At 32.8% G+C, this 23488-nt stretch overlaps 7 protein-coding genes across 9 annotated transcripts; 3 read left to right on the forward strand and 4 right to left on the reverse strand.

Moving 5' to 3' along the window:
• Positions 1 to 3973: 3973 nt before the first annotated feature.
• Positions 3974 to 6143, forward strand: Hsepi (D-glucuronyl C5-epimerase). Its single transcript, XM_040711907.2, has 2 exons — positions 3974 to 4523; positions 4710 to 6143. Exons 1-2 carry the CDS (start codon positions 4132 to 4134, stop codon positions 6052 to 6054), a joined length of 1737 nt encoding a protein of 578 aa, XP_040567841.1. The 5' UTR covers positions 3974 to 4131; the 3' UTR covers positions 6055 to 6143.
• On the reverse strand, positions 6077 to 7367 carry LOC121117467 (palmitoyl-protein thioesterase ABHD10, mitochondrial). Of its 3 annotated transcripts, none has more exons than XM_040711908.2 (4): positions 7214 to 7367; positions 7061 to 7156; positions 6725 to 6998; positions 6077 to 6646 (listed from the first exon to the last, which is right to left on the reverse strand). In XM_040711908.2, exons 2-4 carry the CDS (start codon positions 7135 to 7137, stop codon positions 6164 to 6166), a joined length of 834 nt encoding a protein of 277 aa, XP_040567842.1. In that variant the 5' UTR covers positions 7138 to 7156; positions 7214 to 7367; the 3' UTR covers positions 6077 to 6163. The 3 variants fall into 3 exon arrangements, with proteins under 3 accessions (XP_040567842.1, XP_040567844.1, XP_071744663.1); XM_040711910.2 differs by having other exon boundaries at positions 6725 to 7015; XM_071888562.1 differs by lacking the exon at positions 7214 to 7367 and having other exon boundaries at positions 6725 to 7015; positions 7061 to 7203.
• A 5208-nt stretch (positions 7368 to 12575) lies between these two features.
• Positions 12576 to 15620, forward strand: LOC139905429 (centrosomal protein of 19 kDa-like). The gene is made up of 3 exons (XM_071888564.1): positions 12576 to 13010; positions 13394 to 13584; positions 13671 to 15620. Exons 1-3 carry the CDS (start codon positions 12776 to 12778, stop codon positions 13740 to 13742), a joined length of 498 nt encoding a protein of 165 aa, XP_071744665.1. The 5' UTR covers positions 12576 to 12775; the 3' UTR covers positions 13743 to 15620.
• On the forward strand, positions 13739 to 15620 carry Rep (Rab escort protein). Its single transcript, XM_040711489.2, is given in 3 exon segments — positions 13739 to 14570; positions 14572 to 14892; positions 14894 to 15620. Coding segments are annotated over 3 exon segments (1722 nt in total). The 5' UTR covers positions 13739 to 13802; the 3' UTR covers positions 15527 to 15620.
• A 16-nt stretch (positions 15621 to 15636) lies between these two features.
• On the reverse strand, positions 15637 to 17775 carry LOC121117160 (mitochondrial-processing peptidase subunit alpha). Its single transcript, XM_040711490.2, has 3 exons — positions 17277 to 17775; positions 16815 to 17146; positions 15637 to 16750 (listed from the first exon to the last, which is right to left on the reverse strand). The coding sequence occupies exons 1-3, from the start codon at positions 17738 to 17740 to the stop codon at positions 15894 to 15896; spliced, it is 1653 nt and encodes a 550-aa protein (XP_040567424.2). The 5' UTR covers positions 17741 to 17775; the 3' UTR covers positions 15637 to 15893.
• An 890-nt stretch (positions 17776 to 18665) lies between these two features.
• LOC121119001 (solute carrier family 52, riboflavin transporter, member 3-A) lies at positions 18666 to 20585 on the reverse strand. Its single transcript, XM_040713609.2, has 3 exons — positions 20449 to 20585; positions 19233 to 20354; positions 18666 to 19163 (listed from the first exon to the last, which is right to left on the reverse strand). Exons 2-3 carry the CDS (start codon positions 20328 to 20330, stop codon positions 18966 to 18968), a joined length of 1296 nt encoding a protein of 431 aa, XP_040569543.1. The 5' UTR covers positions 20331 to 20354; positions 20449 to 20585; the 3' UTR covers positions 18666 to 18965.
• A 25-nt stretch (positions 20586 to 20610) lies between these two features.
• Positions 20611 to 23448, reverse strand: alpha-PheRS (phenylalanine--tRNA ligase alpha subunit). Its single transcript, XM_040713608.2, is given in 6 exon segments — positions 20611 to 21559; positions 21717 to 21818; positions 21876 to 22582; positions 22646 to 22771; positions 22773 to 23022; positions 23024 to 23448. Coding segments are annotated over 6 exon segments (2223 nt in total). The 5' UTR covers positions 23314 to 23448; the 3' UTR covers positions 20611 to 20811.
• Between the last annotated feature and the right edge of the window lie 40 nt (positions 23449 to 23488).

A 23488-nucleotide genomic window follows, 5' to 3' on the forward strand; every position in this document is an offset into this window, starting at 1 on the left:
CAACCTGTGCGCCAGGATACAACCGTGTATATAGTAAATGGCGTCTTTGATGATATTACATGAATTGGTTGTGGGTTCCAACACATATATTAGTCTTGTTGGAACACAACAGAACCCGTGGTCCGAGATATCAACCGGTGTTACAGTGAATGGCATACTTGATTGTAATACATGAATTTACTAAGGGTGCTGACTCTAAATCAATCCCTATGGGCATGCTGCATATCCAATGGGCTGAGCATCAATTTGTGCCTCTGTAAAGGGTCTCAGAAGAAAATGTGAAGTTTTTATGGTTTTGATTTCAGTTATTATGCACATTAACTAGTTATTTGGCATATTAACGGATTTCTTACTTTAACTGTAATATATATATATATATATATTTGAACATTTATTTATTAAAAAATGTGCAGAAGTTGAGATTTTGTCCAAGATGCAACTCAAAAATGAGTTGAATAATTTCAAATGAAGGATTAACAGTACTTGGGATGTGGTTAATGATATTATTGAATATTTATAGATTATTGATACAATAATGATATAATTTTCGTTTAATTTAATACAAATTATGCATAACGAAGTAATTTATTTTAATGAATAAAAAGTACATTTAGATACAAAATAGCAAATATGAAGAATTAACTTTAGTGGGAATGTTTGTTCTCACGACCACATTGCAACAAATCAAGTCAGAGCTTTTAAAAATATAATTGTGCTGGAGAGATTATCCTGCATTGGTCAAAATTATCCCTTACTAGTGGTAGTACCTGGGATTGCCTGGAGTAATAAGACGCATACTTAAAGAACATTTTTTCTTTAATAAAATAGAAGATAACTCCCAAAAAAATCCTCAAACTGTTACTCGCCATTTTTCATGAACAACCTCACACGTAATTACTCGATACAATAATACTTACATCAATTCATATGACGCGTTCCCTCCTCAATAATGAAAGAAGATTAATAAGAGTCTGAGAAAAAAAAATTAATATGTTAATGTTGAGAGTACTTTTGTCTAAAGGATTGCTCATTAATAAAATCAAACAAAATTCGTTTTAATGTACCACTGCAAGCGTTTATATTTTATTCAAATTTTGATATATACGCACATGAATTAGGATTAAATACATAAAAGACCAATAAAAAAAAACAATTAGAAACGCTGCTCTTGTTATAAAGCTACGCCAGCAATATTTTATTAATACAACTACATTATTATTTCATATATATCAAAATATTTATATGAATTAAATCAGGGAACACTATATACAGTATATGTTAATAAAGGCACACTTTGCTTTATTAATATAGATTAAGTGTGTATAAACTTAACTTTAAAAATGTAGATATACTTGTACACTTTTTTTAACCTTTATTTATATACCAAATAATTTATAAAAATTACATAGAATTATTTAAAATTTTATGGTGAAAATGCATTTACAAAAATATAATTAAACAATATGGTTTAAAATTTATTCACCAAATTAAGAATAACAAATATAAAATAACCTTACCTCTATAATCAATAAATACAAATATATAACATTAAGAATAAATTTTCTTTTAAACTAGTATGAAATTTTCAAATCTTTTCCCAGATACCATAAGCCAATCGGGAGAATTGCAGTCTTTGATTTATTGATATTCAATCCCCACTTTTTTTCTAACGTTGTAAAATAAGATAAGATATTCTTCTTTGTAATTGAATTACCGAGTTTGCTTCTATTATCACGGTCATATCATCAGCATTAAGAACTATAAGATGTTTAATATTTAAAAAACTGACTCCAAATCCTTGATATTTTTTTTTTCATGGCTGTTCTTAGCCCTTCTATTGCAGCTATAAAGAGCCGGGGGACGAAGGAAAACCCTCCCGACAATTTTTACTCAAGTAAATCGGTCTGCTCTGTTTACTTCTAACCGTAACTGTCGATGATCCCGTGGCTAGTAATACTCTGACAGGGTTAAAAAAACGGCTTGTTAGTATTTTTTTTCACCGATCTCAAAATGTGAGGATAAGAAAGGGAATCGAATGCTTTTGAAAAATCTATCGCAATAATAGCTCCACAACGTTTGTTCATATCCACTGCTTCAATAGCTTATTAGGTGTGGATAAACTTACCTTTAAAAATGTAGATATTCTTATACACATTTCTTTTTAATATGATGTGCTAGGCTTTAACAAACCACACTTGCTGCTAAACCTCATCTTAAGTCACATTCATAATTTTTTATATATACAATAAATTGGAACTACTTTAAACTTCATCCAGATCCATAATGTGGATATTCGGGGTTAAATCATACTAATATAAAAGGTTGCATGAACAATACACTATAACTTCCACTACAATTGTTTTGACAACATATAATAGTCATCATGGAACAAGCAAGGAGAGACGCCATCCTCGAATAGGCTCGCGCGGGACACAAGCCCTCTGCTATCTACAAGCTTCTTAACTACCCCAAGACCACGGTGTACCGGGTCTTCAATGCCTGGGAGGTTGAGGGGAAGGTCTGCCGCAAGGCCCACAACATGAGAAGTGACCGAATTCGCACTCCCCGCTTCCTTGAAGGCCTCCGGAAGTCCATCTAGGCTTCGCCGGGGACTTCCTTGTCCAGGTTGGCCAAGAACCGTGGAGTGAGCAAGCAGCTGGTCTCCAAGGCTGTGAATGAGGGCCCCGGGTACAGGTCATACCGAATGGCCAAACGACACATCCTCACGGCATCCATGAAGGCCACCAGGCTGACCAACGGTAAGTGTCTCCTCAATGATCTGAAGAACCATGGAGGAAGAATCATCTTCTTCTTTGACGAGAAGAACTGGACTGTCGACAGAAGCTACAACATCCAGAATGACAGGTGGCTTGCCAAGGAGAGAGAAAAGGTCCCTGCGGTCTTCACCACAAAGTTCACGGCCTCTGTGATGACCCTGGGTGTCATCTGCAGCACCGGTGAGATGATGCCTCCTTCCTTCTTCAATCCCAAGGAAAGGGTTAACGCGATAAGGTACTGCGAAGTCATGGAGGAGTTCGTCATCCCCTGGATGAAGAATACGGCCGCTTGGAGGGAGTTCATATTCCAACAAGACTCAGCGCCCGCACACATCGCCATGAGGACCACTAACCTCTTCAACTCCCACAACATCACTTTCTGGAATCGAAACACCTGGCCCTCCAACTCACCCGACCTCAATCTGCATGATTACTACAGGTAGGGGAAGTTGGAGAAGGAGGTGTGCAAGGTCAGCCACAAGAGCATCGCAGCCCTAAAGGGATCCATTCCGAGGGAGTGGAATGCTGTCGATTCCGCGGAAGTCATCAGGGCATGCAAATCCTGTAGGGGCAGGATGGAGAAGATGGTGGCTGCTGAGGGAGGAGATGTTGAATAAATTTATTGTTTAATATCATGTCTAACTTTTTCATATTAACAAATACACTCCAAATTCCATTTTTATCAAGCAGGTTGAATTTTAAGATAGTTCCAATTTATCGTGGACACCCTGTACATATAATATATGACCCGTTTCAAGTTAAATGAATGAATTTTCTCAAAATTGAGTGTAGATTAAATTTTTATTAATTGGTAAATTATCGTCAATTATATGAAAAAAATATTATTATTAAACCTTTAGATATGTTGCAAATTGCACTTTTGGTAGCAAAAATAGATTGTCATAATAAAAAATAAGATATTGACAGATTTTATTTGAAAGGCCATAATATCAGTCTCTTTTTTTATTATAAATGTTATATTATGACATTTTTTTACATATTAAGATTTAAATATTTTAGTTCATAAATTACTATTTCTTTTATGGAAATTTCATAAAATTCATTTGGCTTTTCATACTTACTCAAACGATACAAAGGTTTTGTGAATTAATTGAGAATTTGTTCCCAGATTGTAACTTACCTCATTCTTTGATTTCTCGATGACGTCACTCAAAGAGTAGAAAAACATTAGATTATTATTCTTTATTTATTTATCAGTGAGATTGGGCAGCAAGATAATAATGATATATAATAATTGTCATATTCAATGACAATTTCAAAATACAATATTTGTTAACTTAATGAAGTATCGTTGGAGAGGACTTCACCTCAATGAGTTTAACGTTAATCTATCATGTTCCATCGATGGCGTTGCTACTTTTTTGCTTTGGCAATTATTTCATTCATCTCCATAATTTCTTTTTATTTTAGACATTTTTCCTCCAGTAGTTCCAATCAGCATTTTGGATCTATTCCCTCATCCTCTTGCCGCCCACCCATCCCTGCTAAAAAAAATAGTCTGAGCCCTTTATCATGCCGAGTGAATCAAAAAGTGTTAGAAAATATAGGAAAAGCCTCAAAGTCAATCAAGGAGATTGAGGCGGTGGAATGCTATCAAAACCAAGAGAAAGAGGTTTTCATTCCCTTCTCTTTGATGAAAAATACTCAAGATGATGTCAAAGGGGAACTCATTGAGAAAAAAATCGATAAAGAACCTTATTTTGCTATTGAATTCTCATATTCTAGGTATGATAATGTACTAATAGTGATATTAAATATCATATGACTGCTTTAATTATTTTTTTGATTTAAATGTATCTCTTTTTCTTCAATTCAATGCTGAAAACTTAAGTATAGCTTGATCTTATAACTTGAATACATATTCTATTTCAAATTAAGGTGCTGATAATATCTTACCATTCTATTGCTCAGGGTTTTCCGTGATTCAATTTATAAGGGACCTCAAGGTCAATTTCTGTATTTTGGTAACTTCGATGTCGAGTCCCGTTCACGAGTGTTATGCATTTCTGCTGGCGAAAGTGTTCCTGTCAGCTCTCAGTGGGGTATCGATGGTTACTTATATCCCACTCAAATAGCTCAATATGGACTGAGTCATTGGTCAAAAGCGCTTAGAAGTAACATATCATCAAATAGAACAATTTTTGAATCCGGTCTACCGGGAGCAACAGCCGATTGGGATGGAGATACTACACGGGTAAAGAACCTTAAGTGCATTCATTTCGATACATCCTCATCCATATCATTAAAACTATCTTCCTCTAAGAAAATTTTATATTTTGATCTCTTTCCTTCTGATAATGTTACTTTCATAGTGTCGATTCTGATGGGAAATCATAAGATATATTTAAGATATATGCTTGGAAACTCTCCTCCTTTTATTAGAAGGAAAGGAAATACCATCACATTCACTTACTCAGATGAAATGAGTAAGATACGATTTATTCGGAACTTGCATAATGACATTGTTAAAGGGGGATTGACAACACAAATGAGTATTAAAACAGGAAAAGTTAAGCCTATAGTGGATACAATAAAATTCTCAGGTGTCGGCTGTGTTACTAATTTGACGCTTTCTAATCAAGAACATTATCTAATGTTTATGAGTGCTGTAGACTGGTTTGTAAATAATCAAGATCGGAATGGTGGATGGGCTGCCAACATTTTGTTCAATGAGAAGAAGTTGAAATATTCAAAGGCAGATGAAATCATGCCTGGTTGGTATTCAGGGATGGCTCAAGGACATGGATTGTCTCTCTTGTCAAGGGCATTTATATATACGAAAGATAGAAAATACCTTGAGGCAGCAAAAAAAGCTCTTAGTCTGTTCAGTCTTCCATCATCCAAAGGAGGCTTTAGAGCTGTATTTTTAGATACTTATGTATGGTACGAAGAGTACCCTACGAAACCTTCATCCTTTGTTCTTAATGGATTCATGTATAGTCTTTTTGGGTTATATGACTTGTCAGTCATTCAAAAAGAATATAATCAAGCACTAAGTCTATACGAGGAAGGAATACATACTCTTATGGAAATGATACATTTGTTTGATGTTGGATACAGAACTGTATACGACCTCAGGCACTTTACTATGAAAGTACCACCCAAGCTAGCACGATGGGATTATCACTCTACACATATCAATTTACTATACGCCCTATCTTCCGTTCAAAATGACTCCAAAGTTCAAGAAAAAATGATCGAAATTGCGGATAGATGGGTGCAATACATGCTTGGATTTCATTCTGAGCATAATTAATAATCAAGTATATCAATCAATATAAATATATATATACCTATATTTAAAATTATATTAAATATACATACATAAAGATTCCCCTTGCTAAACCCAAATTTAATTAATTACGTTATTCTGACATAGGATTAGACTTTTGAATAATGACTTCTAAACTCTCAGTTATCTTATTCATGTGTTCATTGAGTCGATGATCTCCACTTTTGATCAAAGTTAACTCTATGTCATCCCCTCTAAGAGAATTAATTAGATCCACACTACATTCTGATGGTATGATATCATCTTTCATTCCGTGGAATATTCGCACGGGAACATTAACTTCATTTATATTTTGATCTAAAGGTATAGATAGTTCTTCACTCTTTTTTGCAAATCCCTTGATATCAACCATAGATTTAATTATGGGGTTGTCGATAAGTGTATTCCCTTCTTCTACATTGCGAGCGATGAAATTTTGAGCTGGAGCGATAAGAACCATTCCAGCGATCCGACTAGAGATTTTTTTATATGTGAGTAAGCTGATCCATCCTCCCATAGAACTTCCGATTAAAATAATTTTTTTGTTCTTAGAAGCCTCCATTGCTCTCATACAGTCCTATACAAAAAAATAACAATAATAGCATTTAATAATATTTGTATTTTCAATTAATCATTACATCTATCAATTACATACTTCAAACCAATGACGAAATTGTATATTAGCCCATTGTTGATGGTTTTCAAATTCTGATTTTCCAAATCCCTCTGGATCATATCGAATAAATTCTAATCCAACCCTAGAACAATATTCGAGAAGACTCTTTCCCTTCTCACTTTCACGATGAGACAAGAATCCTGGTACATAGATGACACAAGGATCTTTAGGACGATTGCCTTGTAGATGATCAACGAATATTCGTCTACCAGCAAACACATCCATATACTGGCTTTTACACCCACTTGCCATTCTAGAAAATTAGAAAACCTTCGCTAATAGTCTTTATAAATATATTCGATAGTCTATCAAAACCTTGTAAACGGCAGAATAATAAACTTATTATTTTGAAAAAAACGATGTAGCAGTATTCCAGGCCGGTAGTAGAGCATTGAGTAGATTTGATGTTATCTAAATTCAAATATATATATTCTTAAGTATAATATGATTTTATTAATATTAATATACTGAAGACAAAGTTTTATTTTCCAAGGAAAGGCTAAAGGATACAGACTCTTAAGATGTGAAGTACGTACACCATAAGAAGTACTCAACATGATACAATAATTACCAAAATGGACAATAATGTTATCCGCCGGTATGCTAAAAAAAAAGAAACCAAAAATTAACGTGGTAAGACTGACAGTTGAAGAATTTCTTGGAGAGGAGCAGCTTGGCTGTCATGATTAGCTGTGAACAGCCCTAATAGGGTAGAAAAGAAAGTAAACACAAATTTTCCTCTGTATCAAAGGACTCTAGGGAAAGAGTGGTCAAGAGAAAAATAAACAATTCAATTTAAAACAGGGATCAATATGTTCCTAACGTAGTCGGCCTTATTCCTCTTTTTTCACTAGGAGGAGACTCACTCCTTTACAACCCACTGGCTTCGTAGCTTCTAATTTTAAGCTTATCAGAATTGAGAACTACTAAACTCTACATTATTTATCTTCAATGTCCACTCTTTGCCTAGAGTACTTTACTCTATGTCTATTGTTAAAACATTGCCAAAAACTACTTCGGAGTAGATTGTAAACTTTAGTCTTAGTTCAACAAGGACTTTTTATGGTAACCGTAATTGGGTTACAATGTTAATCAATTATCTTACTCAGTTTTTATCAAGGTTGAATGACTTACCAAATCTTCAAATTTGAAGAAAAGGATCCAGTCCTAGATCATTTGTCTCCTATAATAGAAAACTCTCGATAAAGGTATGAGAAGGGGAAGACGATATGGATCCTTGATTTACAATATTAAATTGCCATGTCCTGTAAATATTGAAGTCATTTTATCTTCTTAATTACAAAATTATAATTGCCAAGAATCGGGTTCAATTCTAGGACGTCAAAGAACTATTCCAACGTCATTATCAAAACCCTAAAAAGATTGTTTAAATGTAAAATTTTGATAATATTAGCGAAGTTTGATTAAAAATTAAATTAATATGACACCAAATTTAAAAATTAAATAAAAATGATATCAAATTTAAAAATTAAATAAAAAGGATATCAAATTTAAAAATTAAATGAAAATGATATCAAATTTAAAAATAAAAAATTAGGTTAATCAGTCTTCCTTAATGTAAGAAATAATTTATACACATTTCAATAAAATATAAGCGTATATTATTGATAGTTTTTTTAATTGTATTTATTCTAAGATGTATTTGACCAACAATTTCAATATTACACACTTTTCTTATGAGAATTCTAACATGTTTTAAATGTTATGCATGTAACAAGTAAAAATAAATATAACAATTATATTTTATTTTTTAATATTTAAAAACATTAATTTTCCTTTTATAATTGTTATATATAATTTTAATTCCTTTTTCGCTGATAAAGAAGGAGAAACAGTATAGATATATGGGAAGGCTTAAAGGTTTTTGTCACGTGGCTTTTGTGGATTTGGGATACAAGCCTATAGAAAATTCGCATTTCAACAGCATGAGAAAAACTAAATTGACAATAATAATTTGAATCTTTATTCAAAGAATATAACTGAATCCTGTTATAATGCTTCTAATTTTATGTCAGATATGAAGAAGAAGCATGTCTCCTGCAATATCTCAGTCCATATTGATAGCCATTGTAATATTGTAAAATTTATGAAACTTTATACTAACAAAGCCATTCCTTCTTGATAAACCATCACAAAGTAATTAGGAGTCCCTAAATAAAGTAGTTTCGTCAAAGATTACGAAAGATCATGTAGGAAAGGATATTCTTGAATCATATGATCAATGATTGCAGTATTGATTGGTACATTATATGGTCAAAGTTAGGTTGCCCATATTTAATAAATTTGAAAGATGCTAAGAGTGCTGACAATAGAACAACTGAAGTCAAAAGTCATAACAATATTTTTGGCTTAGATTTCTGTGGCAAGAGACTAAAGGTTTTCATTATCGATGGTAAAACTTATTTTGTAATATCAGTCAAAAGCCTTAGGCAAAATTTCCAAATGATGTTGAATGCCACTTTACTCTCTCATGTTCTGAACAGAATAGTAACACTCTCTCCGAATTACTTGGTAAATACAAGAAAAGTAAAAATTTTGTTTCTTAATTCTGGTGATCGAAAACGATTGATTACTAGACCGAACGCTTCAATTGAGTCTCAATGGTATGGAAAAATAGTGATGCAATCAATAAGTCAACAGTAATAACGTTATCCATTCACGGCATGTAAGACCTTTTTTATAGTGAAACTTGTACGCACAACTTAAATATGTACTATTTTGGTCGAGGTTATCATCAATAAAGCCTATATATTACAATCAATAAAAGAAAAATAATAATAAGATAAAATAATATACTCGTATCTACCTAAATTCATAATTCCCATTAATTATTTTGCATCTTCATTATAGATCCTCATAGTCCATAAATAATTAGTAATTCTAAATATTAAATATAATTAAAGAAAAGAGTAAAGATCCAATATTCAGAGCTGTATTTGAGTCCATATTTACAATGTTTAGGTCAAGTCCGAGTCATCAAACTCGGGGTCTTTCTGGTCATCATACTGTGGGTTTTCGGGTTCTGAGTACAAATCCTCATGCTCCATGTCCATGGAAAAATAAGTAATGTTTGGATCTACCTGTAGTCTCGTCTAAGGCAAGATTGAAGATATCCTCTCTCACAAGTTCTTCCTTAATCTTTGACAACACTAATTTACTTTTGGTACATTGACTTTATGATGGCGTAGTGTAGGGAGCTTACAAAAAAATCAAAAGTAACTGAATCAAGGACTTCAAATAGGTTCCTACGTCGTATATATATTGACTTTGAGTGTATAATTTTGTTCACACCAAATTGACTTTTATTTGTTGGATGAGCATTGAGTTATTGCACTTTTTCTAAGCAGAAAATTGAATTTTCGTCTCATACCTCCTCAAAAAACGACTTCACTTGTTCTTAAGAATTTTATGTTTCTATAGATGCCACATCCAATGAGTTCTACTAATATCTAAAGTGAATCAAGGTTAATATAAATATTTCTATTAACCTTGAAGTGAACCAAGGGTAAATTACTTTAGGGGGATCTATATTTTTTATGGTTAAAAATCAAATGGCAAAACCTAATTGATTTTGTACAATATTACTCGATATTTATTTCAACAGCATAAGAAAACCTATGTGAAGTCACAAGTTACAATTAATATATCTTCTACCAAGACAACATTTTTGAACTGAAATAAAAATGTTTTTGATTAAAAAAAACTTGCTTAAAGTATATTTTTCAGCCTGTAATTGCTACAGATATTGCCTTTAATATTTTTCCACAAGACAACTACAAAAAAATTACCAAAGTAAAGTTTAGATCGAACATTTTACCAGTTAAAGTTAGGAGTCATCTTTTTGGCGAAGGTTGTACAATATATATAACGTAAATCTTTAGCAGAAAATTAAGAAAGAAAGAAAGGACCGAAGGGTTGAATGAGCATGATGATTACTTGATTACTAATATTATAGTAAACAGTGTGTGCGGGCTATTTTCATTTTTTCACTGAACGTTATATTTTATTGTATTGACTCAAGGTCATGGTTCTGAGTACTACTCCCCATCTGGCGGTACACAACCTGGTACCAAATAAGAGCATTTGTCAATCAAATCATCAGTCAAACGGTATCTATTTTCTATATTTCCATTCATGAGCTTAAAAGGATGAAAATAATGTAATTTTTAGTAATTAGATACGTCTAATTCTCATGAGGTAATAATTATGGATGAGTGAGAAGAGTCACATGAGTAGGAGTAGGATGTAGGATGGATTTGGAAAATAGAGAATATGTATAATTTATCTATGAGTTGGAGAGACAAATTTTAAAATAACTGAAGATTCGGAACCGGAATCTCTAAACATTATAAATCCAAACTCAAGAAATTGTAAGAATCCTACTCTAGATTTAAGTGATCAATCCAAATAATCAATCAGCATAAAAAATGTCATTAAACTTAAAGCTACACATATGTAAAAATCAATTCGACTCCGAGTACAAATACACTCTACTCTACCCACTTTATAAATTAATCACATTAGTATAGAAAAATCAATCGAGGAATAATATTTGATATTAATTAATTATTCAAACGAAATTTACTACATAATGATCACAAACAGAAGTTGATACATTATTTTAGAAGGACAAATTCGTCTGTTTAAATAATTAATTTTTTTGAACATTTATGTTAGAAAAACCTTTAAAAAATATATTTACTTCCATTAAGAATTATATAAATTTAGCCAATCCATCATTTTTTGCTTCATAGAAATTAACACAAATATTATAGACGGCCATATATGTAATTGTACAAAGTTCATATGAGTTTACCAATATGAATTTCTCATCAAAAATAGTAGACATGAAAGCATTAAAGTTTAATGCTATAGTAGACATTAACTACTTTATCAATTCTGGGATTAATATCATATTTTATTAAAAGCGTGGCTATAAATTTGTCAGCACAGCGTGATTGGAGCTTGCGCTTCTCCGGCTAGAAAGTACAGTATTATTAGAAGCTAAAACTCAGTCATGGACGTCTCAAGAAATGTCCATGCATGGCGTTATCTCGTTAACCCAAAAACACCCTAACTATTTTGTTGACAGCTGTCCATTCCCTCTTCTCCCTTGATAAGTCATGGGTATTTCATAATCTATTCTTTTTATAAATACAGAAGTTATTCTATATATATGCTCTGTTTCCAGAAGAACAGGAATACAATTTCTTGTTGATCCCTCGTATTTTGTATATTATATATATTGGCCATTTTATTATTTCTATGAAGAAATTTTGGCTATTTCTTCATAGAAATAATATAATATCTTATCATATATTATCATTCCATCAAATATTACTAAGTCATATTATAATACAGTATCGAATAAAATACTATGTAGATTTTAATAATATGAAATTTATTTTAAAAATGGTGAAGAAATAATATGACAGTGACAGTTTGCGAGTATATAAGATATCAATAGCGGTGGTATGATTGACTTATTTGGCAAACTAACAGATGATTTCGGGCCTTTTTTCTGTTTCTTTTTGGATGAAAGGTTTCGTGTTACAATAAAGATAACGACTTGATGAGTGATGACTCAGTACAGTAAAAGAGTTCACCTCTAGCTATATTTTTTTCTCTAGCTTTAATTAATTTTTCATAAAAATAGCTTTTTACCTATATTCCACAATAAATTCCAGCCATTTATTTATTATTATTATTGAATAAAAAAAAGAGCTGTCAGTTTTATGTATTATTTAGTATTTGATTTTAGTTATAATATGATTATATATTATTTTATATGATGTTGTTATTGAGCATTGATGTTTGTGAGGTAGCTAGAGGTTGAATAGGAGTAGACACTAGCTGATACTTAGCATTAATCAGAGTAAAGAGTCCTTTTGGAGAAAGGCCCTCCCTTGAAATCCTCCCTCTTCTCAGGACGTGCATATAAGTAACATTGCCATTCCTTGCAGGTAAGTGAGACAAGTTTCAAGTTGCCTCTAGAAAGTAGGAAGTAGAATGACTCAGAGTGGAGTGCCAAGGAAATTGGGACTCACATTTTCCCCTCCTTCCTTGATTCTCATCTATGAGGACGGAAGCGGCAAACAGAGGCGTCGATCTATGCCTGTTCGAAATCTCAATAAACACTCACAAGACTTGTATCCTTCGGCCATTCGATTTCGAAAGAGGCATGAGCCATTCATGGATTCTGTTCAAGCCATACAAATTGAAAAATATTTGAGAGTTCTTCAAGGTTACCACTCGGGAATTCTGGGATTCTCCAAATGTCTTCTTCCCCGTCATTCAACTTTATGATAATATCCACACAGACAAGGAAAGGGGACCCCAAAAAAGGCTTGACCTTTTTCAAAAGCAGTTATTAAAAAACACGTTATTTCCTTTTTAAAAAAACCTCATTCGATTAAAAATAAACCAAAGTATTCGTTAAGAAAGATCTTTTATTATATTTGAGCAAAATAAAATGAGCCCTATTGTTTGTTTTTAAATATTCACTTCATACTAGAGTCGGAAAATTTGAAAAAATCTTGCACCGTCCCGATTAATTCTATATCTAAAGAACTTTGGAGAACTCCCCCATCTCAGTTTCATTCATAATTATGTATTTCCGTGCTAAAGAAATGATGAAAGGATGTAAAAGCATTGAGTCCGCTCTTAAAATTATTGAGTCAGAATTTACTATAAATATTTCGGAGAATATGAACGCCCTTAGTGATCTTCAACTTCAAAGAAGAAAGGAAATAATGGATAAGACCTTTAATAAAAATAGAGTCAAAGAAGGAGATAAAGATTATATTTTTGATAAACAGGTGTAGATCCAAAATTTCTCCCGATTTCGCTAGATACTAACTTTAATCCATGAGTAAGATTAACGATTATATTTTTGTCTTTTCAGGTTGACTTTTCAGGAGAATCCAAGATTGAGTCTGGCTGGGACTACGATGAAGAAGACAATTTTTGGGGTTAAATGAAACAGACAGTTAATTATAACGGATATTTTTTAAAAAGACAACAATTATTAGTGACAATGTCTAATGAATTACCAGAACATTTTGATGCTGTGGTCTTGGGCACAGGTTTTGAAGAAAGTATATTAGCTGGGGCAATTGCTCGTGCTGGACATTCTATTCTTCATTTAGATCCAAATGATTACTATGGAGGTGAGTGGGCGTCATTTAATTTTGAAGGCATTCAAGGATGGATTGAGAGTCAAAATTCACCAAAAGAGAGTGACATAGTTATGGATTGTAACCGAATATTGTTAAACGATGATGAGGATTTCATTCCATTAAAAAAAGTGTTTAGTCGATTCTCTAATGTTAATCAAACTTGGTATCCTCAAGAGGTTAAAGAAAAAGAGCATGAAGCGGAAAAGGATTGTAATAAGAGAGAACCATCATTTGAAAACACTCTCAAAGAATGTTCAGATGATATCAAAAATAATATTTCCTCTATTAATAAAGTTTGGAATCAGGAGAGAGTTGTATCTGAATCTCGTAAATTTAATTTGGATCTTATACCAAAGTTACTCTATACTTCTGGTCCCTTAGTTGAACTTCTTATTTCCTCTAATGTGTCAAGGTATCTTGAATTTAAGGCTTTCAATCGTGTTCTTACTACAACTCCTGATGGAAAAGGATTGGATCATGTCCCAAGTTCAAGAGCTGATGTATTTTCCACTCAAAAAATTTCAGTTGTAGAGAAAAGAATTCTTATGAAATTTTTAACATTTGCACTGAATTACGAATCTCATTATGAGGTATATTCTGAATATGTTAATAAAACTTTTGAAAGTTTTCTTAAAAAAAGAGAGGCTCACCCCTAATTTAATACATTTCCTAATGAACTCAATAGCTCTAGTGGAAAAAGACAGCGACACTCTCGAAGGGCTTCGTTCTACAAAAAAATTTCTCTCTTCACTAGGCAGATTTGGAAGTAACACTCCATATCTCTGGACTGTTTTTGGTGGAGGGGAATTACCTCAAGCATTTTGTCGGCTCTGTGCTGTATTTGGAGGAACTTATTACCTAGGTCAATCTGTACAAGGAATTATAGTCAAATCTGGCTCAAAAGTGAGTGGTGTCATCATCAATGGTGGAAAAAAAACGCGTGTCCTGTGATAAATTTATTGCTAATGAGGGATACTTGAGCCCAGACCTTAAGTCGATGGAAGAATCTGAAACCATTTATCGCAACATATCTGTCGTAAAGGATTCGGTTATACAAACTGATACCGAGAAAATTTCGTCGATATCAATACCCTTACAACTAAAAGATGGAAGTGGATCATTTGCATTTGTTCAAGAAGTAGGGCATGGAGCTGCTATCTGTCCCAAAGGTCTATACGTTCGGCATACAACTTCCAAACTTCCTTATGAGCCTTTTAAATTTGAATCAACCAATTCTTTCATTTGGAGTTTGCAATTTAGTATTGAGGGAAGGCTTGGATCGACAAGTAACCAATCACCTAAATATTCCAATTTGTTCTACACTTCCGGTCCAGCGTTTGAATTAGACTATGATGTAAACATAGACAATGTTAAAAAAATGTTTCAAAATATTTACCCAGAAGATGAATTTCTACCTAGAGCCCCTGACCCTGAAGAAATTATATTAGGAGATGATCCTACAGAGTCTTCTGATCAAGAAAAAAATGATGAAGGTACCATTGAAAGTAATCAACCTTCTAATTTTCATCAAAAAGATACCGTCGATGAAAACTCTACTGAAGACGATCTTTCTAAGTTATAAATTCTTATCAAGTTTTCTTATTCGTCTTTGTTTGAATGGATTAATTTACAATTTTACTATGTTGTTGAGTGAAATATAATTTTTCAAAATTCAATTATTTGAAGTTGACGTTCACAGGATAAATATTTTTTTTATTCGGAAAAACATATTAGTTAAACAAAAGATGCTTTTTTTTTTTTTTTTTTTTTTTTTTTTTTTTTTTTACTTCTTATCAGAATATAAATTAAACCATTAATTGAAAGTACACAAACAAACAATTAAAGAGTTACAAATAGTGAAGTAACATTTAACAATGTATATGTATAATCAAATAAAATAAAATACAGGTAGAAAAAGAAATAAACATATATTTGGATTGAAAAAATTATCATCTAAATAACGAAAATGCTTTATGAGTGGGAAGAGATCCTTTTTTATCAAGAAGGGCCAACTCAATGTCTTTATAAGATGGCAAATACTTCATTTCTCCTACAGCGGCAACGGACGGCTTTGAAGTCAACATACGACGAGCAATTCTCCTTAAATCATCTTTAGTCACATCATTAATTAGTTGATGAAACTCTTCCGTAGTTTTTCTCTTTCCTTGAGCAAGAACCTGACGCGCTAAATCTTCAAAAATAACTGGTTTGGACTCCACATTCATAAAAAGCATAGATGATAATTGCTTCTTTGCTCGATTAAATTCTTGGTCCCCAATATCACCTGTTAAAATAGCAAATTCCCTAATAACGACTTGTGCAAGTTCGGCGAGATAGTAAGGAGGGGCAGAGGATGTTATACAGAAAATTCCTCCATCAGCGTAGGCATGATTAGCACTCTGACAGGAGTACATCCAATGATGAACATTCAATACATGCGTATATAAACGTGTATACATGCCTTTACCTGGTCCTCCTGCTGAAAATGATCCCCCTCCACCCATTAGGGAATTCAATACACAATAAGGAATAAAGTCTGGATCTTGGTGTGATACTCCTTCTAGGCCTATGACCAAATGAGCAAGCTCTGGCATAGGGGTCGGTCCTAAGCTGACATTTGATAAATCTTTTTCTTCCAGTGAGATACCGCCAGTATATTGGGACACCGAACGATCAATATTTGATGAACTATTAATGTTATAGGAAGGTGGGGTATCCACAAAATATTTTTGTCCATACTCTACTAGTTCATCGTGATCTACACCAACCCCAGCTAAAACAATTCTATCTGGAGTGTGGTACGTTCCTAAAAAAATTAATTTGATTACCAAAAAATATCAGCCATATGCACAACAATTACAATTACATACCGAGATAATTTAAGATTGTTTCTCTTTTGATACTTCCAATATTTTCTTGAGGACAATGCCTCGGTAGTCCAACTGTATTACCTTTAAAAGCAACAGCATGAATCATTTCTAGAAGCAGAGGTTCTTGTTCAGGTTTTAAAGCTAAATCTTGTAACTCGTAATTAATGATATTTCTAGTAAGCTCAATTTCTTCTTCCTCTATTTTGGGGCGAAGTACTGTCTCGGCAATGATGTCTATTGCACACTCCAGTCCACGATGGTCAATGGAGGTAGCGTAAAGAAAGATATCCCGTGTAGCTTGGCAATCGCATATTCCTCCATGCTTTTCGAGTCTGTAAGAGAAGAATCCATTGGGAATGAGTAATTACTTGTCGCTAATTTCTACGAAGGACTTTACTTTTCAGATTCAAACTCAAAACAAGAGCATTCAATATTAAATAGATTATAAATTATCAAACTTACGCATGGAGAATTTCCTGTCGATTCTTATATTTAAGAGTGGCTCCAAACGCCATTTTTTCTAGAAAATGAGAGATTCCACTGGGATGAGCCACTTCATAACGAGATCCAGAATCAACACAGACTCCAACTGTGCAGAACCCACCAAAAACGGGTTCTGTTGCTACTCTCAACCCATTGCTAAGAGTAGTCACCTTTGTCGTCTCATTATTCGTTTTAGTGACATTCTGATATCCGCCCCAGAGGCCTGGAATACTTTTATCCAAAGGAACATTCGTAATTCCGGAACATTGTCGAATTCCATGTTTCAGTAGATTCAAGGTACCCGTTCTCCCAATAGTCAACATTGTGCTTCTACAGAACACTTCAAGAACATAGTACATAGCAATGTCACATGAATTTACTTTCCTTGTACAAACATAAATATGGCCGGTTGATTTCAATTTGTACAAACAGCTTACAACCATGGTCCTAGGGGTACGTCTCCTTGCTCAAGACGTCCCTGTAACAACATATGCCGTTCAATATATAATTAATAATTAAAAAATCTTCTCTATCAATTTTAATTATTAACAATAGACGATTCATATTTATGACAATTCCTATGGCTGTGTAAATGCAACTAAAAATTTGAATACCTAAGGTTTTTGATACTTAATTATGTCACTTTAAATTGATTCAAGCCAATGAACAAATTTTTCACTCAAATGAGAGGTTACTGAGTAAATAATACACAATGAAAAAGTACTATTCATTGATGATATCTAATAATGAGCAATTGTTTGTAAATTGTATATAATGAATAAAAAAAGTATTTTTAAGATCTATAATTATTATTTCTCATATTATATAAAATAATAGATTTTTCAGTCAATTTATTGTAAGATTACAATTTTGTAGCATTAAACAGAAAAAAATCATTTATATAATAAATGTTAAATTAAAATGACCATCTTTAATTTCTTCGTAATCGATACTATATAATGTATTATACAATTATAGAATCAGATGATAAATTAAATTATATAACGTAGATCAGGGGTCACCAACCTTTTTAAAGCTGAGGGCTACCAGCTCAAAAAATATGTACAAACGAATCAATAAATAAAAGTATGAAAGCTGTGGAGAAGTCAACGAGAGACCGGGGGCCTGGGGACACTTACATAGATAATAATTAATAAAACAATAACTACTATAATTAGAGCTGTCAAATAAAGAATGAAGTTTTTCTCAGATTAAAAAATGTTCGGCATAAAACATTTTTCTTTTTCCCCCAGGCATGTTTTTTTACCCAAAGTGTACAGCTAGACGGATTTTCATACATACCAATCATGGAAATAATTTAGGTTTTTCAGAAAATTTTATAAAAACATATGAGGGGAAAAATGGACATATTGTTGTATATCTATATTTGTACATGATAAAACATATAATAATTATATTAAGGACAGTATTATATAAATAATTTATATTTAACGAGTATTTTAAATATTTAATGAGACTTACATATAAATAAAAGTACGTCTTATACATATATTGGGTGCCTAAAATTAATGATAAATAATGCGAAATAAATATATAAATTATAATAGTAAACTCTATAGTCTAAAAATCTAATAAAATATGATATAAAATCTATCCATTTGCCTGTTACACTAATAAATACATCGTTCATAAAATACATATTTATTTTTAACAAGATACATAATATGCCTTGAAAATGTCACAATAATTGACTATAAAAAACATGATAAAGGCTCCAAGAGCTGATCCAATTTGTGTTACAACTCCACACCAAAATAAGGCAGAGTTCGATTTGCTTCGGCATGTTCCTGCAATGGAAATTTTAACATAGGAAAAAAGGCCACCATAAATAACCCAGGAAAATGTCTAAAAAGTAGAGAAAAAACCCGTAAAACTTGTAATAAAGAATATTTGTATAGTTATGCATATATTTACCGTCAAAAATCCACCAATATATTGCCCCCATAACATTTTTGGACTATGCAAAGCCGTTATGAACACAAAGAATGCAAATATGCCCCCAATGGTTGTTAGAAACCCTATGGTTTTATCACATTTACAGGGTAAGAAAAATGCTAGAAATGCCATTAAAGGATTCGCCATTGCGTTGAGAGTAACAGACAAGTGATATACCGTGTTTCCATAAGGAAGGCAGGAAAATGTTTGGATTGATGGTAAAGCTCCATTACTCAAAAAACAAATGAAACTCTGAAGTGAAAGTAAAAATACTATAGAAGTTTTGGAGGATTCAGAGGATGTGGTGTTGTTAGGAAAATTATAACAGACTTCTTTCATTTCTTCAGGTACATTTTTATTTCCTTCATTTATAATCATACTTGTTGTAATTGAAGACGACATTTCATTCTTAAACTTAGGCAGGAGATTCATTATGGTGAAGGCTGCTGAGCTAATAGCCATCATACAAAATAAGAAAAAGAAGAAAGATTGAATTGAAAATCTTGGCTCGACAAAATGTGGCTGTACTTCCCAAGTACCATTACTATCGCTTATGTTTACACAAGTGGGATTTCCTCCAGAACCCTGTAGTAATGCCACCATGGACGGTATAAATCCACTTAAACCCTCTCCGATCAAATAAGAGTTCAAGTATATTTCACGAAAGAATACCATGTACGGTAAAAACAGCACAGAGCTTGTACAGTCCACAAAGGATAGAAAAAATACTAAAATGAATAATACGTATGAATGCTGAGTATCTCCAAAAATTGTAGTGATATTCCATCCTAAGGCTAGAATAAAGGATGAAATAGTTCCAACAAGAAGAAGCAAATAAATTGCAATAATTTGGCCGAATCGATTTTCTCCAAACCAACATCTCAACAGACTATATAATAAAGGCCCGAGATTAGCAACTTGAATGATTACACTGAGGTAAGATGCTAAGTTCCATTTTTCAGGTAGTCTTTGAACCAACAGTGGAAGTTCAACCCAGAGTCCATTAATACTTATCCATGCACTTATTCCGAAGAATATAGTCAATATATCAAAGTGAAGGGATCTATTCCCCAACATAGTTCTGTAATGTCAAGACCACCACTGAAAATAAAATATAATAACACAAGTTGCGAGCGTTTATTATGAAGAAAAATGGCGTGGAAAAATAAGAGCAAATAGTTTAGTGGATTTATACCTGTACGCACAAATGAGCTATACAAAATTGCAGAATAAAAACTTAAAAATTGATCTTGAAAGTCTCTCTACGGAAGTTTACCAGTCAGCTGGATTTCCCTCATCAGCCTTCATTTTATCTTACTCTATCAGCAATATTGAGAAAGGCACATTAAGAAGAAGAGAAAGGGAAAAAAGTATACTTCACCTTAAGTCTACATACGTATCATATTACATCAACGAATTAAAATATTATATATTAACTGTAGCATAATTTAATAAACAAAATTAAAACAAGGTTTAATTATATTTAATATCAGAAACAGATTTGAGTTGATAAAATGGATAACTTGAATGTATTTATACATGAAATGGGAATTAGGAGTCATGATACAATATTTTCTAATTTGTAATGATGCATGACTTGCATGATAAATTCATCCCTTTTAATATTTTTAGATACATTCTTCTTTGTAGCTTCGTCCAATTTAAGTCTTTTTTGACATGCCAAAGACCAAATAAAGATATTGGTAAGGAAATCATTTACACAACTTAGATTCATACTCTTAGATGATAATGAAACACTCCGACCAACATTCATATGAAGATAATCCAAATAAAAATCTGTAACTTTTTCATTATAATAAAAGAGATGACTTTGTGTATTGGGCATGAGTCGGATGAAATATCTAATCAAATTAATTTCTCCTTTAATTGGAGATGAGCTAAGTGGGTTTAATATTAGAGTTGAATCCATTCCAATTGGCTTCCAAACCATTTTGAGTGAGATCGAAGGCCTATTTAATGTATTATCTTCTTTATTTTCAAAAAGGGCAAAAAAATCCCTATGAATATTGGAAATAATCTGAGTCGGTGTATCAGAATGAACATGAAGACTGATTCTAATGAAAAATTGATCTTTCAAAGAATTGATAATTGGAACAATAGAAAAAGGAGGATATTTGGGATCGGCAAACACTACAAAACTTGAAGGATTTGTATTCCCAATAGTAACAGGAACTGAATCCAACGAGATACCATATTTTTTTGTTATCTGATTGATTACACTTTCAATTGTTGTCCAACGTCGATCCACAACTCGTAAAAGATTAGCTAATGGACGACGGGAATCCCTAAAATGGGTTAAGAAAAAACCATTTTCAAATAATATGATACGAATGAAATAAAAAAAAAATTTATTACAAAAATAGGCCATCCCATATAAAAATAATATTAATAGGGTGAAATCATAATTGAATAACATAAAGTGATAAATTATTTTCAAATTACTTGTCTAGACGACAGATAGGATTCTTTGCCACCATTTTCAAATTAATTTTGTGACCACATAAATCCCTAATATTGTCGATACCATATTTGATCATAGTCGGCCTATAATTAAAATTTAATATTAACGAATAAATAGGATATTATAATGGTTAATTTTACCGTTCTAACGATAAACCCCACGCAATAACTGTGACATCCTCTGGTAATCCCATGGGAAGTAACATTTCAGGACGGAAAACACCCGAATTACCAATCTCCACCCATATTTTAAGCCCATCATGGTATGAAAATATTTCCATAGAAGGTTCGGTATATGGATTATAAGCAGGTTTGAACCTCAACTTTTCAATTCCAAGCTTTTTAAAAAATTCGTGCAGAATACCGATGAGATCCCCAAGAGTAAGACCACGATCAGCAATCACGCCTTCAATTTGATGAAATTCGGCTAAATGAGTAGCGTCCAGCGTTTCGTTACGAAATACTCGATCTATGGAAAAGTACTTTTGAGGCTTAAATTCATCCTTAGAGTCATGCATGAGCTGATACAGCATTCTAGCAGACACAGCCGTAGTATGTGTTCGTAAAAGATTTTTCTTCGCCTCATGAATTGACCAATCATAGCCATAGCCTTTTGAACCAAAGCCTCCTTCACTATGAACTTTTTTAACCTTTTCCAGATATTCCTTTGGAAAGTCGGAGCTTTCAGCCGGATCTGAAATGAAAAAAGTATCATGGGCATCTCGAGCAGGATGTTGCTGTGGTTGAAATAAGGCATCAAAGTTCCAGAAAGAGCTTTCAATAAAGTTATTGGTGGGCATTTCCTTAAATCCCATTTCTAAAAATATTTGACGATACTCGGCCCGTACCTAAATTTGTATATATTGATATTTTTGTAAAATATAATAAATTATAGTATATAGTCTGCATACTTTCATTAAGGGATGAAGATTCCCAGTTGTAGGTTGAATGCCCAGTGCATTAAAGTTGTAAGGCTTGAAATCTGTTTCCTTCCAAGAACCGGAAGCAATCATTTCAGGAGTTAAATCCGTCTCCCCCCTTCTTGATGGTCAGACTAAATTCAGGCCCTTTTGACAAATTATAGCTTTTAATGACTACTTCAATGAGAAGCTTTCTCTTCTTGAGTTCATCTTTCAATTTACTGTTCAATTTAGAAAGATACTTCAAAGCCTCCTGTGTTACATCAGAAACTGTGGGGATCTTTCTGCGAACAAGGATACTTGACGGATCGGATTTATCTATGACGATCCAACCCAGGGACATAGCCTTACTGAACCCCACTTTACTTACTTTGGCCAGAAGTTCTTTTTTGAGGAATTCCGTCTTCCAGGGGAATGGAAGAGTGAGTGAAGTATTCATGAGACCCATCTTTAACTATTTTCCGACCCTCTTCAGTGAGTTCAAGATAACTTTCGGTTATAGGAACTGAGTTTACATACCCAGGAAGTGCTTCCAAAGACTTGACAGCTCCTACTATCTTTTGATGATCAATTTTCCAGTTCTTGGATAAATTGAAAGAGTTGAGGATTCCATTTTGAGAGTCAAGTGACTGAAGAATTCTTTCTGAAAGCTCCGACATATCTTACGTCTAGAAGCACAACCACAAAGTCCACGTTAAGATTGGCTCAGAATACGGACGTGAGATTAATTTCAATTTGCTGCTATGTTAGTTATTACGTTAGCTGCTAGGCATGTTGTCATTAAACTCCTTTCAGCTGATACAATTGTCAATAAACAAATCATCACGCAACATC

The sequence above is a fragment of the Lepeophtheirus salmonis genome, chromosome 5 (assembly GCF_016086655.4).
Source record: "Lepeophtheirus salmonis chromosome 5, UVic_Lsal_1.4, whole genome shotgun sequence".
Classification (NCBI taxonomy): domain Eukaryota; kingdom Metazoa; phylum Arthropoda; class Copepoda; order Siphonostomatoida; family Caligidae; genus Lepeophtheirus; species Lepeophtheirus salmonis.